We start from the raw sequence: 19,345 nt of genomic DNA, 5'->3' as shown, positions 1-19,345 counted from the left end.
GGAAAAAATGATGGGTTTTATGAAGAAAAGAGCGCTGTTATATCCAAAACAGCAAGCCGTACAGTTTTTTTCTTCCCAGGATTGAAATCATGGTTTGAAACTGGTTCGCAATTCTGGATTGCTTCCACAGAGAAGTTTTGCTTTGTGTCTCCCCCTTCCTCCAAAAAACTTGCAGTGGTTTGGGGATTTTTTGATGCAGAACACTGACGTGCCATTTGCCTTCCATGGTGTTCTCCCTGCTTTGCTGTGTGCCTTCCCAAGCCCCCACTTTGGGAAGATTGTACTCAAGGCAGATTTGGGTTCTGTGTGGATGGGAAGGTGGAGATTTCCACACCTTCCCCACTCACACCTGATTGCATTTCTCTACCACTGCCAGTAGGATTTTTTGCCAGCTTTAAAAGAATTGGCGGTAGGCCTGTCCATATAGCAGATTATTTCTATATCAATGTACCTTAAAAAGCAGGCAAAAAGCACTTTGGCTGCAAGGGGAGGAGAATGGTGAACACAAGGAGGTAACATGGAGAATCTCCTGTGTGGAGCCTCTGTTCCTGCCGACAGTGCAATGAGGAATTGCCCCCATGTGGAAGCAGCCCTTGTTTCAAGTGACATTCAAACCATAGCTTTGGTGGTACTGTACAAACTCCAGTCTCCCAGTCTGAATGCAGTCACAAACTGTTGTTTACACTAAATAGGAAGTCATGAATTGATTGTGTGAGGAGGAATGCAGGAGCACAGGGCTTATTAATACAGTGCAAGATCTTAGTTTGGTGTTAATGTGTCAGTTTGTCACACTAGCCCTTGAACCTTGGTCTTTGGAAATGCTTTGTAAGAAGCCCCAGGATAGGAAAACTCAGGAGTATCTTTCTAGTAATATTGCGTTATTTGTGCTTGATACAGTAGGAAAGCAGTGTGGTTTGTGTGAAAAGACAAATGGTGTATATTTTGCTACGTTTAGCAGAATGGTATAGATGTGCCAAAGCATCTCAGTACATGGACTCTACATTAATGTAAGCTCATTGGTTTTGGATATCCATTGTGTATAAAGAAATGATCGCAAAGAAGACCTTTTCCTGAGGCAGGGGGGAGGATAGCGTTCTCGGAAGAACAAAGCACTGTCACAGGCACAGTACTTGTCACAGATAAGAGGGCTTTCTGTGTGTGTTGCTAGCAGCGATATTATAGTGTAGTGATAGAATCATTACTGACTGCCAGAGTAACACTGAATAGCTTCCATTCACTAGATTTTCTCTTCATTATCTGTCTTCAGAGTCAATTAGGAGAAGCAACAATGAGAAACTGTTGGTATGGAAATCTGATTGGGATGACAGGCCAATCTTTATCATTAATGTTGCTTTCAAGTTAGTACTACAGTTCTATGAAAAAAATCTCTGGTTTAGAGAGATGCTATTCTTGTATTGGCCTTGATACATTTTTCTCTCCTCCCCCCAGATTTTACTGGACTAATTGGGATGCATTCAGATGTCACAACAAACTGCAATTAAACTTCTGTCAGGCACAGACACAGCTTGTTGCTGTGTTGGGGTGTGTGTGTGTGTGTCATTCCTTCCTGGGCTGATCAAGCTCCAGTTCACAAGGATGTTGAGATGCATCTGTCTCTTAGGGAACTGGATTATTCCATGTCATCTCAGATTTTGAATTTTGGTTTGATCCCAGTTCAGGTGATTACATTTGGACATCATGGTGAATGGGAGTTTGACCAAACCCAGGTTTTGTACCAGCTACAAAGGGAGGGGAGAGCAGTAAGAGGCACATGCAGGTCCACAAACTGTTGTGCCAATCAGAGATTAATTGCATTACAGGGCGTGTGTTTTTTTTCACCAGATACTGTTTATTTTGGAGCTTTGAATGCAGGTTCATCACAAGTTGTAAGTGCCAAACCCTTTCAGAGAATGGAGGCCAAGGTTGTTAAAGCTTATTTTTACATTGGACTACAGCCCCTGTTTCTGTACTTACAATATAAAAACATTGCATACCCTACCATTTGGAAGTGTTGCATTATCTGCATTATTTTAAGATGGTGCTTTGGAAGATTTATGATAGTCATACAGCCTACAAACACTAGTAGGTGCAGTCAAGTCGGAACAGTTATTGAATACCATATAATGTTGTCCATCTGCTTTGTTTTGCGTTACGTTTTTGGAAGCATGCCAGTATCTCCTTTTAACAGTAGGAAAACGGCCATATTAACGTTATGAAACAAAACAAATGGGTAGTTTTTGAAACAAAACAAATGGGTAGTTTTTAAACACCTTCAGTGCTGTGGCAGAGACATATGTTACGTTCACTGCTGTAATTTTTAGATTGGGTCCAAAGATGCCCTTCTGCTTCCCAAGGGCTCTCCTGAGTGCCAGGGAATAATGGGATCTCACCCCCTACTTCCATTACAAAGGGTGGGGGGAGAAGGGATCCCAGCTATCAGGATTCTACCTTGCCTCAAGGTAGACCTTGTTTTTTCTTGTGAAACAAGCAGTAATTTAGTTGTTCTCCCAAAAAAGTAACATTGCAGTTGTGTGGTGGTTCTGTCCTTCTAGACACACATCCCATCTTTCAATCCCAGTTTCAGTCTTGCAGAGAGAGGAGCTGTTCCTATATTTTCATACAGAAGCACAAGCTTTGTGTGGCTTACGTTAGTATTTTGAAGCAAACTGGGTTTGTTTTGCACGACTTTCCAAAAAGTGGTGATTAAAGCTTTGTATTGTCATGTTTGGGCAGCATTGTATTGTGAAGAATACATCACTTTGACAGAGTACGTGGAATAACTCTGTAAGGAACAGTATGCAAATAGGCATCGTACCAAGTATGCCCAGCACTGTGTTGGACCTTTAGATGTATTGCAGTATATTTGCCAGTATTTTTGAAGGCATGGGAGTGGCTTCATACCTGAAAAAATATATAGAAAATCTCAATATTTTACTTTTTGTACCCACATATGCATCTATATACACACGGCTTTGAATTTTATTTTATTGGATCTTGAATTTCAGTAAAGCTAGGAAGTGGTATGTCTTACCATGTGTAACTGTCTAACTAAACTGCTTTTCACCGAAGTAAACAAAACTAAATTGTAGAACTGGGTGTAGTGAAATATGAGTGAAGTTACTTGCTGCTGGAATAATGTCTAGATCGAACCTAAGCAAAGCTGTTGTAAGTTGTTGTGGGACTGGATCCCAGTTCAATTAAGATCATTTTGCTTAATGTTTCATTTTGGGTTCCCCCCCACACACACACATGTATTGGAGGGGGGTGGAAGGAGGGAAAGAAAAAAGCTTTTAATTTTACTGTAAGCATTACACCCTTTATTGGAATGATACATTTTCTAGCATTGAATGTTGGCTCCCTTTTGATTGTTGTGTATGCTTCACTTAATTATTTAGATCAGATGATAAGAAGAGCATGAACTGGAAACAGCTTCCTAAGAAGCCATGCAAAAGTCTACTCAGCACCTTAAAGAAATTGCATCCACAGCTGGCATTAGGTAAAATACAGGAGAGGAGAAACTGATCTTTGCAAAAGACGAAAATTAATATGGGGAAACGTTTGAAGTTTGTTTTTTCCCCTTCATACCCTCAGTAGGGTACAATGCTATAGAGTCCACCTTCCAAAGCATCCATTTTCTCCAGGGGAATTGATCTCTTTAGTTTGGAGATGAGCTGTAATTCCAGGGGATTCTCCAGGTCCCACCTGGAGGCTGGCATCCCTAGCTGCATCTTACTTACAGGAAGTTTCTTTGGAATGTAAGACTGCTGGTAGTCAAGCTCTGTTCCATGGTCATCAGCATCAAGATGGTGTTTTAAAAACAGATTTTCTTTTGCTGTGTGATTGAGAGGGGTACGGTAATGCCGGTTTGCAAAGCTGATAACCACATTGCTCGAGCAAGCAGAATATTTCTGTTTGTAATGAGTATGAGACAGTAGCTAGATGTCAAGGATGAGGCTATTAGTAAAATTGAAATTCATTAAGAGGGTAGGTTATGAGACCCAAATGCCTGTCTGAGTGTATAACTGTGGAAATAACAGTTTTCTACTTGTATTGAACACTTATGTGCTTGAGCATTCTGTGAAAGTTGAGCACATCTGAAAACCTCTCCTGTAGATCTCTTCAAATAGCTATACTTTAAAAAAAGTTCCTTAATTCAGTTTATTTCCTCCTACCTCTATGTACCGCAGTTCACAGAAAGACACAAGAAGGCTCAGCAGTTGAGATGACGCCTATAGAGGCAGATTTCTCCTGGCAGACGAAAATGACCCAATTTGAAATGGAGATTCAGGAAGCTTTTCTGCGTTTCATGGCATCTGTTTTAAAAGGGTACAGAACGTTCCTTAAACCAATCACACAGGCACCTTCGAATAAAGCTACTGCTGCAGATTCCCTGTTTGATCTTCAAGGTGAGTCTTGAAGAGAGATTCTGGTTGTATTGAAACTCTGATATTATTTGTTAAGAACGATCCCAGTCTGTGACTTACAGGTCAGGCGACAAAATGTATCCAGTCAGTAGCTTTAAGCTTCTGCCGGGGAGGGTTGCAGGAAAGAAAAGCAATGCAAGTAGTAGATACCCTACTGCAGGTTCCTGTTTCTGTTCCGAGAAGGACTCCCGTGAGATTAGGCCTGAAACAAGCAACACTTCATATACTAGTTTATTTGCTGGGCATGGTGTGTGGTCAGGTGTTATTCACAGGGACTGGTACAGAGTGTAATATGACAGCTGAGACATTAGTCATTGGGTACAGCCAGAGGTGTTTGGGAAGGGAAGAGAGACATGGTGTTCTAGTATGTAATGCAAATAGAGACGAAGCAGGGCAGAGTGATGGCTGAATTCAGAATTCTGTTTCTGGTTCCTTGCTTGCCTAAAAATGCTGTGGCGATACGCCATTAAAGTAAGAGATTATATTGCTGTTGCATTATCAAAGCTTAACACACTAAGCAAGCCATCCTATTCACAAACATTTAATATTGTACATAATGTGGGCATTCTGTTGGTGTCATAGAAATTACAGAGTCCCAGAAGAAACCTACGCTCTGCATTTGGAGAAGGGTGCACTGTGGTGCCAGGCCTTATCAGCTGGTAATAAAAATTAGAAGTCCAGGGGGGGAAAGGGAGAAAGCAAAAGGTAGAATTTCTCCTGCACAAGCTCCTTTTGCAAGGAATAAGATTTGTGCTACTCCCATTCAAAAACATACATATCCTCTGGTTGTGTTGCACAGTCTGCTAAAACAGTTGGAGTTGAAAGGTTAAAGCAAAGGTTTTCTAGAATGCTTTGGGGAGTCCTTTTATCATCAGAGTTTATCCAGGCAAAATGTTGTGATAACATTTTTCAGTTTCATTCTTCTACTATGATGTTGAAAGAGCCTATGGATGGGATATTTTCAGCAGAAGAAATGGTGTGGAGCCCATCTGTTTTTCAGTATAAACACACTTACAGACAAGAGAACTTGTTTTCCTAAGCTCTCAGAGCAATGCCAAGGGTTATACTAAAATGTTAAATAGACAAATGAAATAATTGTGAATCGTATGCCAGTACTTTTTAGCAATTATAATGTGTTCTTTTTAACTAGGATTTTTAAAGAGTAGAGATCGCGCCTACACAAAATTTTACACAGCTTTAACTAAAACACAGATATTTAGCCGCTTCATTGAAGAATGCAGTTTTGTGAGTGACAAAGATACCGGCTTGGCTTTTTTTGATGACTGTGTGGAAAAGGTAAAAAAAAAAAATTGTTTCAACAAATGAGTTGGTGTTAGACTCTGCCTCTTGTGGATCTGTGGCTTTCTTGTTCTTGTTAGATGTTTTCCTGAATTTGTCTTTATTTTGATGTTGTGAGATGATGACTGTTACTACTTAGGGCAAATTGGTAACTTTATAGAAGGATTTCTCAAACTGGACGTTTCCACTTTGCTAATAGAGAAGGCCACATGTTAGAATGGAGTAGGCAAGTGGTGCTGTGAATCTCATGCAGAGGTTTTGGGATACCTTAGCATTGCTTGGACAGTGTATTCCTCCCCCACCCCCCCACCATTGTATCCTCTCCTACTGTGCCTAGGAGCTATAATGTCTGAACTCAGAGATTCCATGGTTATCCCTTATCCAGTCTAGTACATTTTTTTATCCTCCTCTTCCTCCAAGAAGCCCAGGGTGGCTGAGATGAATCTCTCCTCCACTTTATCCCAACAACAAACCTGTGAGATAGGTCAGGCTGAGAGATTTTGACTGGCCAAGGTCATCCTGTGAGCCTCATAGATCATAAGATTAGAAAGTAAGGTACCCAGGTTCAAGTGTGGTGCACTAACCACTGCACCAAACTGGCTCTTCTGGCTTATCCTGGATTTATAGCCACTAGTTGTGCATCTTGCAGCATGTGTGTGAAGGAGAGAGCTCCAAACAGTCTGGTTGTTAGGCAAGGAGGAGGAGGGGATGTTTGAACGATGTAATGAAAAGTACATTGTGGCCAGTCATTTATTTATTCTAATTCTAATTCTAATTCTGTTTTTAACTCCTTTCCCTAGCTTTTTCCTGAAAAAGGATCAGAAAAAGGAGATAAGGTACTTAAGTTGCATGTTATGGGAGTATTTTATGACTTTTCTGCTAATTAAGCATGCATAGTTGATAGTATGGGACTACAAATCATGTTTGTTCAAGAAAATGTCTTGGGATCTTTGACATGCTGACTCAGTACATCAGATCCTTGCAAGATGACACTGTGCTGATCTTCCAGTCATTTTCTTGGCAGAGTCATCACAGGTAATGGAGGCAATGTAACTGAATGATATGTCTTAAAGCTGTGATCTGATGTTTTTGCATGCTGTTGCTTTCAGAACCTTTTTTCAGTTGTGGTCTGGAGGCACAGAGCTTTACAGCACAGGAACTTCCCATGTAGTTATCTTGATTTAAAAGTTGTATGCATCTTGATTTAAAATTGGATTATGATGTGTTTGCAGGTTGATGTAGATTCCACAGAGGATATTCGGTTAATTGAGCTGGATGAGTCTCAAAAGAGTGAACACACGGTGTTTATAATGCCCCCAGAGCCTCCCCCTGACGATGGGCAGGAGAGGACACCTAAGTACAGGTATTTTGCTAAATAACGAAGGGGGGGGGATCTACTGATGGGTGGGACTAAGTTATGATGGCATGTTGTGCATTCCACATTATTTTTTAAAGCTTACTTTGAACTCTTGAAAAGAAGTGACTAGGACTTTGTTTTTAATGTGGAAGGAAGATATGCCATATGGTAATATTGAGCTAACTCAGTATTCCAGATATAACTAATTGTGCAAAATATTATGGTCTTGCTCTTGAGAACTGTGCTATAAAAACTCTGCATGCCCAAAGAAGCTCCCCCCCTCCCATGCCACATAGCAAAGCAAGTTTAAAGCTGAGGAAAGTTTCATTTTGTGATATGTCCTCAAAGATCTGCTACTTGAAGGGAACAGTCAGAAATTTCACTGGGCGTATTCAAGCTTTTGACAAGTCTAATAACATTTTTCTTTCTGGAGGCTGGATTTTATTTAGCACAGTTGCATTCTTTCCTCTTAGAAATAGTGCTAACACAACTGTCATTTGTTTATAAATGGAGTAGCTTGCGCTTTGTATGCCATGCTATAATGAAACACGTCACTCTTCCTTTTCCAGCTATAAAAACTTCCCTAGACTAGATTTTAAGTTCTTCGACAGGCCACAGGAGCTCAAGCTGTCAGTCAACAGGCACCCAGCTGGAGGTACTATTTCAAACAGTCCAGCACTCATGGCAAAGAGGACGAAGCAGGTCAGTTTTGTGTTATGTTGTGTTTTTAAATGTTATGCGACTATGTGATGTACAGGACCATGATCAACAAGCTAGAGAAAGCATTGGCATCTGACAGCTGGTGAATATTAAAAGGGCAAAAGCCTGAAAACAGCGTCATGCAAAACAGCATTCTGCATCGCTGAAGGAAAACGGGGTATGTTCTATGCCAGATGATTATTGCTGTTAATTTTTGTTACCTTCTTACCTTTCAGGAGATAAAAGCAGCCCATAAGTTAGCCAAGAGATACTACACAAGCCCTCCACAATGGGCCAAGTGCCTCTTCAGTCACTGCTACAGCTTATGGTTCATTTGTCTGCCAGCTTACGTTAGAGTTTCCCATCCCAAAGTCAAAGCTCTGCAGCGAGCATATGATGTTCTTATCAAAATGAGGAAAACGGATGTGGAACCATTGGATGAGGTAAGTCCAGAGAGCTGCTGAGCTGCAAGAAATGATGGAAACACATAGTAATCTGTAGATTTTTGTAGCATCAGAAGGACATAAGAGAAGCCATTTTGGTCCAGGCCAATGGCCCAGCCAGTCCACAACACTCTTTGTCTCACTCTTTGTCTTGAAATTGTCTATGCTTGTAGCCACCACCACTTCTTGCGGCAGTGAATTCCACATGTTAATTATTACTTGGGAGAAGAAGCTTACTGCTTATTAATTTCATTATCAGTTAAAGTTCCTCTGCTTTGGAATACTTTTAAAAGGGTTCTTTTCTCCCCTCAGAATAAATCGGCTACTTAAGTAAGCTATCCAGAAATTATTATTTTTTTAATTTGAAGACTGCATTCAAACAGCAGAGCTACATAAAAATGTGTGCAATTTGCCCTGTCCCAGGGTCCCCACCCACTTCTCATGGGCAGTATGGTGATGAAACGAGGGCTAATGATTAATTAATGTTTTAACTGTGTATAATATATTTGAGATGGTTTTATGGTTTTAATTATTTTAAGTTTGTCCATTGCTTAGAGCACCACATTTGTGAGGATTAGGCGATTTATAAATGTAATAAATAAATAAATAAATAAATAATTGTGGTTATCTGTGAAGAGCAAAGTCATGGTTTAACTGGAGTTAGCCCTTCCTCAAAAAACTGGGATTCTATATCTTGATTAATTGTTGATTAAGATTGCTGCTGGAGGTGGATGGGGACTAACTCTTGCTAACTCTGCCTTTTTTCATATGCCACTGATAACCAGACTTAAATCTTTGCTGATTTTTCCTTCATTGTTGTCTGTGCAAGAAGGGAGGGAAGTAAAAGCCAAACTTGTGCATGAGCCTAGTGCAGTGGCTAGTTTGTGCACATTTTTATTTAGCTGCAGTTAAATTGGATAGCCAATACTTTGCTGTCTCATTCTGCCACTTCTTCATCAGCACTTTGTATTTATTTATTTCCTTTGTTTGATTTGCCTTTCTCACTGAGACTGAAGGCAGATTATGTGGTTCAGGCATCCGAACTATGTTGGATTCTACCAGTTTTCAGAAATATTGATCACATTATTTTAGATTTCATTATCATGCTCTTGACCTTAATAGCTCTCATTCAGTACTGGGGTTTCTGAGTGTGATTTTGAAGTAGGGAACTATGTTCCCTAGTCACAGTCACAAATTCAGTGAAGTTCAAGCCAGTGCTAGTTGTCCTGACTAATTCTGCTGTTGGCCCCCTATCCAAGAATATATCTTGGTTCTACCTAGAAGATCCTTGGAATTTTTTTAATTTTCTCCCCAAAAAAGTGGGATAGAAAGGGGGGGGTGCAGATCCTTGGGATTTTGATTAGCACCTCTATTATTAAATAAATGTTGTATCTTTGATACAGAGAAGGAAAGCCATTTCAGGAAAACCAACTTAAACAGTCTGTAAACTTTTAAAAAGCTTTTTTTTTTTTTTTGGAAACTCCTCTTCTACTTGGGCAGTCATGGTGAATTTAATAGGTTTAGCTGCAGTATACTGTTGGACTAACATCCTTTCGTGCTGAGAGTTTCTTTTCCCATTTAAATCTTGCCTCAACCTATTTTAAATAGCAAAAATAGAGGAAAATGCAGACACTAAGTTATTTCACATAGATCTGGGTGTGATTCAGGGAGTCAAGTTAGACAAGTTGGGAAGTAATTAAGTAATACTGCTGTTGCATTGGTTTTACCAAAGTAATCTGCCCAAACCTGAAATGAGGCCGTGCAAATCCTATTAGCTAGAGTATGCTTTTGAAACTAGCACTTGGAACAGTTATTTGAGAACATTTGTAAATGGAGATGTTTCTGTTGTGGGGGAGGGGATCAGGGACATGAGGGTATGCTGTCAGTGTGGCCATGTTAAGTCACTTCCAGGGAATATGCAGAAATGATATCACTCCACTCTAGGAATCACCAAAAGCTCTATGATAGAGTTTCTATGGTACATCACTTCTGAGTGTTCTCTGGAAGTGACGTAATGGCAATTACTTAATTTACTTTTCTTTCACCAGCTGACAGAGCAATGGCAGGCATCAGGAGTTGCTGTCAGGAAGTCTTCTGCTGTAGCAGGGGAGCTGTCAAGTATACTTGTATATATTCTGTCCTACAGTAACTGTTTTGAGAGAAAACAGTAGTGATGGTTAAATATGTTAGCAAATAGTTTATACATAGTTTTGTCTGGTTGAGATTAATACTTCATGTGCTAATACTGAATGTGGAATTTATTTTTTTCACTGTAACACATGGTTAGGTTTGGGAGGGATACTGTTTTTTGTCTACTGTAATTTTCCCAGTAAACCTTATAGATACACTACTGTGAATGCCAGTGTTCACATGTTGGCAGTCACAGACAACTTTTTTGGGCTGTCATGATTCACTGATGTATCTTGAAGCTCTTGAATGTTGTCAATATATCTTTGGGATTTTCACTATTCACATATGAATATTTTATTTATTTATTTCAGTTTATATTCTGCCCTCCCCGCTTGTGGGTTCAGGGTGGATCACAGAGCAAAATCTAGGAAATCATAAAAATTCCAATACGTATCAAATATAATTTACAAATTAAACAGTTTAAAATAGCATGGATTAAAACAGGTCTCACTATTCATGTGCATGGAGTTCAAGTTGGTGCCATTTTCTTCTTCTTAATCTGGGTCATGTAGAGATGGTAAACTTCAGCAGGGGGAAGCAAGATTTTATTGGATTCCCCCCACCTCAGCCAAAGACCTGATGGAACTCAGGCCAGAACTCAGATGGGAGCATGTTCCACCAGGCCGGGGCTGAGTTTCCAGACATCACGTGTTCATAGTAACAAGTCTGAAGAGCTTGGTTTTTCTTATCTTTTGTACTCCCTTTCAAATAGACTTCAGGTTGGTAACAGTAAAAACTTGCTGCTATTTTTGCCCTATGCAAAATGGCTTCATGCAAAGCCTTTTCTCATAGTTCATAGACTTCATGCAAATCCTTCTCCCATAGTTGATATAGCACCGTAACTGAATTGGAATTGGTGAGAACACACTTACCAGACACAGGATGGGAACCTTTGAACCTGTACTCCAGAATCTTTTGTCTTGATCTACTTAGAGGATGTTTAAGCTTTTGCTAATTTTAGGTAGTAAGACACATTATTTGATAGTGCACTGCCAGAGGTAAAGTGAATGGCACAGCAGTTACTAAACATCTACTTCTAATCCTAAACATTTAATTTCAGTATAGCAGTTTATAGAACTAGACTAAGAATCTCTTATCGTGTATTTTTGTAAACAAAATTTGTTCAGGTTTGGACAAATATAGTAACTCCTCAACTGGATTGCTCAACAAATGCTGAAATCTCTTGCAGGGTTTTTTGCTTTATTCTTGTGTGTTTTGCTGATTTAACGTGTGCTCCCTCTACTGGTTACCGAGTCAAACGTATAGAGTAGTTCCATCTTTTATGACCTTTCACATCCATTATTTTACACAGTGTGAACTGCTACGGAGTGCCTGTCAAAACTGATGGCACAAACTTTTCAATCTTTATCAGGTTTGCTACAGAGTTGTAATGCAGCTCTGTGGACTTTGGGGCCATCCTGTTCTGGCTGTGAGAGTCCTTTTTGAAATGAAAAATGCTGGCATACAGCCAAACGCAATCACCTATGGTTACTACAACAAGGTAAGCGAGACCTGCAAAAAAAAGTCAAGTAAGCATACCTAAGGAGCTGCGGTGGCTCAAGTGGTTAAGACGCTGAATTGCAGGCTGTGGAAGGTCGGTAGTTCAGTAGTTCAAGACCCGAGTTGCCGCATGACGGAGTGAGCTCCCGTCTCTAGTTCCAGCTTCTGCCAGCCTAGCAGTTCGAAAGCAAGAAATTGCAAGTAGATAAATAGGGACCACTTCAGTGGGAAGGTAACAGCGTTCCGTGCGCCTTGGGGTTTAGTCATGCCGGCCACATGACCACGGAAACGTCTTCGGACAGCGCTGGCTCTTCGGCTTTGAAATGGAGATGAGCACCGCAACCCTAGAGTCGGACTCGACTGGCTTTCGAGCAAGGGAACCTTTACCTTTACCTAAGCATATTTAGCATTGTGCCCATTGCTTTCGTTTGGGATGATCTTGAAATAGTGCCCAGATTACGCTAGCCATAGGATTGCCTGGTCTGTCTTCCTCGGCTACTGTTTTGGAAAGGTTGGGGGTGGGGATTGGCTGCCCACCTCTATTCAAAGGCCTCCCTGCCTTGATCTCTCTGTGGCTGGCCAAGAACAGCCATCTGATCTTGCATTGCTTTGTATATTGAGTCCAGATTGACCCATGTTAGATCAGGCCCCTAGCCACAGTGGAGCATTTGGGGCAGAGCCCCCACTATGGACAAGCTGTTGGTCCAGGAGTGAAACTGACCAGAAGCAGCAGGGTGGCTTCCCTTTCCTTCCCCAGCCCCCTGCAGTGGTGAGGAGGATGGGGACGGAAAGGGAAGCTGCCCTGCTGCTTCTGGTCAGTTTCACTCCTGGACCAGCCAAAAATTTCTGGCTGTGAGGCTGTGTTAGATACTATCTTGGGTAATGTTTGTAGCCAGTTGGCTTTCTGACTACCTGTCCCCCCTCCCCATACTCTCCAGTTCTTCAGAGTGGTTTGCCACCACTCCGTTCCCAGAGGTCTCAGAGTCTATCCCATATAGAGGGAACTTTCCAGCTAAATGGAAAGTGCCTCACTAGGTGTTTTAAAATTTCCTTTCTCTCTGGGCAGTGTCAGAATCCAAATGTCACGGTGGCCCCAAGAGGAGCAGAGTAGGTTCTTGGACTGCCTTTCCCCCGTTCAACTCAGTTGGCCATCAGAACCATACAAGAGAAAGGCTAGATCCTGTCTATCCAAGCTGTTTCATGCATGAGGAACACTGGTAATCAGTAAAGTTCTCTGCAGCTGAACATATTGACCAAGTTCTAGGGTATCTATTTCTCGTTCTGTCCAGGAAAAGTACATATCTTCACTTGTAAGAATGTGAATTTCAAAGTGTGAACTCATAGCACAAAAATAATTTGGTACTGTAGCTTGACTGAGACTATATGGAATAGGTTGGGGGGGGGGTGCTGCCTGGAAAAAGAGCATTTTGGGTTTCTGGAAATAAGCAATTTCACTTTTCTAGGCAGCTTTGGAGAGCCCATGGCCTAGCAGTAATCGCAGTGGCATTTTTCTGTGGACAAAAGTGCGGAATGTGGTGCATGGCATGGCACAATTCAGACAATGCCTCAGAAAGTCTGCACGCAATTTACAGGCCCCTTCAGTACCAGGTAACTTTGAGTCACTAACTTCTATGGGCCCAGCTTCTAAAGAGCTAAGGTTTGAAAGCTGCCTTATTGTGGCAGGAAAATGCATAATTGTATTAAGATGGCTTTGGGGGGTGGCCAGGGAGAATTCTTAAATATTTCTTAAATGAATTTGAAAATGTAATCATAGAAGTATCGTATATCCTGTGAAGAGAGTTATGTGTCGCTTTAAATGTGGTGATCTTGTAAGCTTCTAAGAACTACTTTTAAAAACTAATGCATTGTTGTTCGTTATCTTCAGCTCCTCGGATGACCACAGGTGGAAGTGAAGGGGACACGGTGAGCCATGGTAGTGTGGATAGTTCTAATGATGCTAACAGTGGGGAGCACACACTCTTCGTCAGAGACTTAGTCAGGCTTGATTCCATTGGTAATCACTCTAGCACAGGTACTAGATCTGCTGGGTTTCACTAACTGCACATCCTCTTTCTAATATGTTGCTGACTTGATTTTCCCTGAAATCTGTTCTTCCTATGAAAATGGTGAGGTGGAGAAATGGCTTATATATGCAGCTTGCTCTGTGGCAATCCCACGAACAGCAGAATCAAGGATACAGTTCACAGGATCACTGGGAGGCAAATTCCATGGGCAAATCACTGCTGGATTCATGTTTTCAGTCATATGTCTGGAAATCACATTGTGGCCCCTGAAAGAGGACCAACAGAGTTAATCACTGGTTCTGTGGTCTTAAAAGGGGAGTAACTCTGCTTAGCGGCACTGTGTTTCTTGGATGAAGTGTTTTGTAAAGGGGCCAGGGGGATTGCAAACTGGAATTACTGATAATAAAGTCAGCTGTGCGGCTTCAGGTCAGTTTTCACTCATTCCACAATTCTGTAACATGGTCTTGTATTGCCAGCAGGCAGACATGATGCACATTCTTGAACAGATGCATGGTCTGTTAATAGTCCTGCGGGCTGTTCGAATTGCAAGTTGGCAAGGAATGCATCGTGCCATAATCCTTTAGGCTAAATGCTTATGCTTATTTGAATTTGCATAATGGAATGATAACGAAACTGGGAAAGGGTGAGATGACCAAGAAGCTAGATAAACCTGGTCAGACAAACCAGTGGGAACTTGCATGAAGTTGATGTTGTATGACATATATCTGCAGGGGCGTGGAGTGAGATTTTAGCATACTTCATATATTTTTTTCCTATATTAACTTTAAAAGAAAATGCTCTATTGGCCTTCTAAAGATGTTCATTACACACATAAAATACTTTATTAAAACGTACTGAAGAATGGCTGCCACACCAAACACCCTGCTTTTGTAGCTTATAGATCTAAATGTTTTCCCTCTTCTCTCCCCTCTGCTACTAAACTTTCTGATATCTTTCCTTTTAAAGAGTTTGTGTGTCTCTTGATGTGTAGATGGCCTGTTGTCTAGTAGATGACTAAAGATTCCTTCTCTTTGATCTCTGTCCCCTCTGCTTCTTGCTCTGTGCTGTCTCTTGGTGCTGTCATGGTGTGGGGTGCAGACTTGTGTGTCGTGAAGCCTTGGAGGCACATAGGCGTTATTTCTGCTCTTGAATGCTAACCACTCCAGGTAATTTTCCCATTTATAGTTTTTATGTCACTTGATGAGCCAGGAGAGGGAAAGGTGGTTTCTCTTGATGCTGTAAAAAAGCTGATGGCCCATTTTGACCTTATGTAATTGTTGATCATTCAGTGTTGCATATTATCTCTTGAATGGCAGGAAAACAAAAAAAAATGTGGGTCAGGATTGGCAATAAGCATTTTACTATTTCATTTAAATACTTGACTATCATTCGGCCTGTATGGTTTGTTTGTTTTTTACTTTACAGTTTGGTGTAGTGGTTAAGTGCGCGGACTCTAATCTGGGAGAACCGGGTTTGATTCCCCACTCCTCCACTTGCACCTGGCTGGATGGCCTTGGGCAAGCCGTAGCTTTGATAAGAGCTGTTATTGAAAAAAGAGCCGTTTCTGTCAAGAGCTCTCTCTCAGCCCCACCTACCTCACAGGGTGTCTGTTGTGGGGAGGGGAAGGGAAAGGCGATTGTAAGCCGCTCTGAGACACCTTTGGGTAGTGAAGGGTGGGGTATAGATCCAATCTCCTCCTCCTGTACCAAATGGATTTAATGAAGGGACTCCCAATGAAAATCTCCTGAGCTTTCTTGGGTTTTGTGATTAGGTGGAGCTGCCACAATTGGCAGCCACTGAAGCCTTGGTTTCTGCTTACTCCAATGGAGGGCAGCACTAATGAGAACTTGAGGTAACAGGAACCAGCAGCCAAGAGGGGCCTAGGGACAAGGCAGCAGAGATGCATCTAACAAATTAATTCCGCAGTGTATGAGCATGTGCATAGGGGGGGAAATCGGTACAAGTGGGGTAACAACTAACTTGTATCTAAGATATGAAAGAAATAGGAAGATGCATGTTGTCGTGGTATGTAAAATGGGAATGATCTTTATTCCTCTGTAGAGAACTTACCTGTGTTGGAACTTACCGTAATGTCCGGCTAAATTTTTTTACATATCAGATCTCTAATAAGCCTTTTGAATCTCAGCTGCTGTTCTTTTCTTCCAACAGACTACAGATACTCTGTATGTGTATATTTTTCTGTACTGGCATTTCCAGCTTTGGTTCTTGCAGTTTTTTCTTTCTCAATTAAAATCTGTAAATGAGTTTGTTTTGTATTAATTTGTAATTAGAAAAAGTTGCTAGAATGTGTTTCATTATTTTCAACAGGTGGTCAGTCTGATCAAGGATATGGCTCTAAAGATGAACTTATAAAGGATGATGGAGATAGTGTTCATACATCAGATATGCTTGTAGAAAAAGAGTTTGTTGCTAAAGAGGACGATCTAATCGGAGGTATATTATATCGATTAACTTATACTTTTTAAAAAATACTCAAATGCAGTTCTGGGGTTGGATCCACCGGAAATCTCCATGACTAAAGGAATGTTAATCAGTGGAGCACAACTTTCTTGTCCCCTCCCCTACTGCAGCCCCAAATGACTCCTGAAATGCTGCTCCTGGGGTACAGGGGACACCCCCCCCCCAAGACCAGCATAATGGGTAAATCAGCAAAAATCCTCCTTATGTCCATGGAAATCCTTTGGTAGATCCAAGACCTAATAATGGTGGGCTCTGACTCTGTGGTGGTTTCTGTTATAATTCAAAGTAAATTAAATACATATACAATATACTTGCACAGGAGTCTCACTGGGAGACCTGAGGCTTTGAGACCCTGACTAGTCTAACTGATCTCATGAGATAGTTGTGAAGATAACAGTGGTGGAAGGGAGAATCATATATTTCTGTACTCCTTGGTTGAAAGGCAGGATACAATGTGAGACCGGTAAATAGAGGCTGTGGATTCAGTAGTAGCACAGCAAGGTGAAACTTAGTCATTGTGATCACTTTCTCTCTCTGTAATATGCTGAACCAGTCTGCAAAAGATGATTTGAAGGCACAGGATAATCCTTGGTGGTTATCTGATACCAATAAGTCTTCCTTTAATGAGCTGCCTAAACTTGGAATGTGGTGCTTCCTTTTACTGTACAGTTATTTCTAGAGGATTATTCCAGGGGGGGGAAGCACTTGTAAGGGAAATAAAAAATGCTAATCAATTCTTGCAAGTTAATTATTAATCATGTTCTAAGGCCAGTGGGTGACCAGACTACTGCCTTGAAGGGAGCAGATAATTGAAGAAAGAACCCACAGACCATGTCATTAATTAAAGAAAAAATATTTTAAGTCAATAGGATGATGTTACATCTTAAGCATCCTCTTACTAAGTTCCCATTCTATATACATGAGAGGATGCAAAATTCCATGCACGTTCACTTGGTCAGCTGGCCAAATCTGACCAGTAGCTATTTGTTAAGAGGCAGGGGTCCTGACTATTGGCTGTTGGTCTCCTCTATTGGTCTCCTCTGACTATTGGTTGTTGGTCTCCTCTATTGGTCTCCTCTGACTATTGGCTGTTGGTCTCCTCTGTCAAGCTGGAAAATTTTCACAATTATGTAGTTCACTTTGAGATTATTAGTAAAGGTAAAGGTTCCCTTGCTCGAAAGCCAGTTGAATCCGACTCTAGGGATGCGGTGTTCATCTCCGTTTCCAAGCCGAAGAGCCAGCACTGTCCAAAGACGTTTCTGTGGTCACGTGGCTGGCATAACTACACTCCGAGGCACATGGAACACTGTTACCTTCCCACCGAAGTGGTACCTATTTATCTACTTGCAGTTTCTTGCTTTCGAACTGCTAGGTTGGCAGGAGCTGGGACCAGAGATGGGACCTCACTCCATCATGCGGCACTTGGGTCTTGAACTGCTGAACTACTGACCTTCCAGTCTGCAGTTCAGTGTCTTAACCACTTGAGCCACCACAGCATTACACCCTCCTTAATGGTCACTGGGGGGTGGGTAAACAGTCCTCCCCCTCCCCTTTCCTTTCTAGTAGATGACTGTTGGTCTACTCATCTTCATATGACCTCAGACTTTTTCAAGCTGCCTTACGAAACTTGAGGTCAGCAAGACTAAAAATTGCCTGCATCCTGTGATGGGAGCAGGAACTGGCCGTGTCTTTGTTTCATGTTATCCTGTTTGAGAACTGTTTCTCAAGAAGACCATCTTGTTCTGGGAGCTAGACAGCCTTCCTGAGGGGAAAAGCTGCAAACCTACACAGTCTGTTGCTCTAAGTCTGAACTGTCCATCAGTCACCCACGTGAAGTTCCTCTTGACCTTGTCTGCCCGGGATTCCTCATGCCTCTTTTGGGTTTGTTTTTGCCTCTGCAAGCCATACATTACTTTTAATTTGATTTAACTAGATTAATCATAGGCTGAGACCATGTCGCACTCCATCTTGTTTAAAAATTTAAACTGATTTTTGAATAGACTGTACTTTTAATTTTTTTCTTTGGTCAGGGGAGGGCAATGTAGGACATTGGAGGCACTTCATTTGTAAATCAGTTAACTTAACAAAAAAAAATCTTTTTCCTTCTGAAGAAGTTGGCAGTGCCAGCGAATCTGCTGAAAAACAACATCTTAATCCAGAATCCCACAGCCCAGTGGAAGTCCCAGTACAGTCTGGAAGCAGCATCGTAAAGGTTGCCTCTGGCATTTTCAGCAGTAGTGGCAGGAAGAGTAGCAGTGGTGAGTTACTGAATGCAGAAAGTGTGTTGGAGTGTAGAGTTTGCATTTACATCCAACTTGTAGATCTAAAACTGTGGCTGGAGATGCCAGATGTCATGAAAACAGACAGCAGCCAATTACGCATGTCTTCAGTGTGCCCAGGCTCAGCCTGGGAAATGGGTAAGAAATAATAAAGAAGAGTATACATGAGAGGATGCAAAATGCCTCTTCTCTCACCGCTACATAATCCCACTGGCTCCTTTGCCCATACCGGATGTTTGAAGGGAATGAACTTTTGATCCAACAGCTTTCCCATGGTGGATTTTTAAAATAAATGATATCGTTTTGTAAGTTAAGTGTTGCAGTTACTAAGATAACTTTGGCAAAGCATGTCTCTTCCAGTAGGACGGCAGTAAATGATTGTTTCTTCAGAATGGATTACTAAAACACTAGCAATTGGTCTATCACTGGACCTGAAGACGGCCAAGGAGCCTCCAGTTCACTTACTATATCAGCATTAGTGGGCAGATCCTAGCGGAGCAACAGGACTGAGCCTACTATTTGGGGAGGGTGGATTATCAGTCTAATAAATTTTTTAATCTAAGGTGCAACAGCAAGTGTTCTGGTCAGACCACTTTGCCCTGAAGGCCTGTCTGAGTATCCTGAGCCCTCCCTGTTTAGGCGACAAGCT

General features: G+C 41.4%; 1 protein-coding gene across 1 annotated transcript in view; it reads left to right on the top strand.

Annotated features, from left to right (window-relative positions):
• Positions 1–19,345, top strand: part of DENND4C (DENN/MADD domain containing 4C) — an 86,262-nt gene that overhangs the window by 46,099 nt on the left and 20,818 nt on the right. Inside the window, exons 11-22 of the mRNA XM_015427780.1 lie at positions 3,396–3,496; positions 4,188–4,406; positions 5,575–5,720; positions 6,524–6,559; positions 6,956–7,086; positions 7,650–7,782; positions 8,016–8,222; positions 11,785–11,913; positions 13,376–13,520; positions 13,798–13,944; positions 16,265–16,390; positions 18,529–18,675. Of these exons, the coding sequence (XP_015283266.1) occupies positions 3,396–3,496; positions 4,188–4,406; positions 5,575–5,720; positions 6,524–6,559; positions 6,956–7,086; positions 7,650–7,782; positions 8,016–8,222; positions 11,785–11,913; positions 13,376–13,520; positions 13,798–13,944; positions 16,265–16,390; positions 18,529–18,675 (1,667 nt within the window). The remainder of the gene's footprint in view (positions 1–3,395; positions 3,497–4,187; positions 4,407–5,574; positions 5,721–6,523; positions 6,560–6,955; positions 7,087–7,649; positions 7,783–8,015; positions 8,223–11,784; positions 11,914–13,375; positions 13,521–13,797; positions 13,945–16,264; positions 16,391–18,528; positions 18,676–19,345) is intronic.

The sequence above is a fragment of the Gekko japonicus genome, unplaced genomic scaffold, assembly GCF_001447785.1.
Source record: "Gekko japonicus isolate JY-2015 unplaced genomic scaffold, Gekko_japonicus_V1.1 scaffold487, whole genome shotgun sequence".
Classification (NCBI taxonomy): Eukaryota; Metazoa; Chordata; class Lepidosauria; order Squamata; family Gekkonidae; genus Gekko; species Gekko japonicus.
This window is presented reverse-complemented; position numbering and strand designations above follow the sequence as displayed.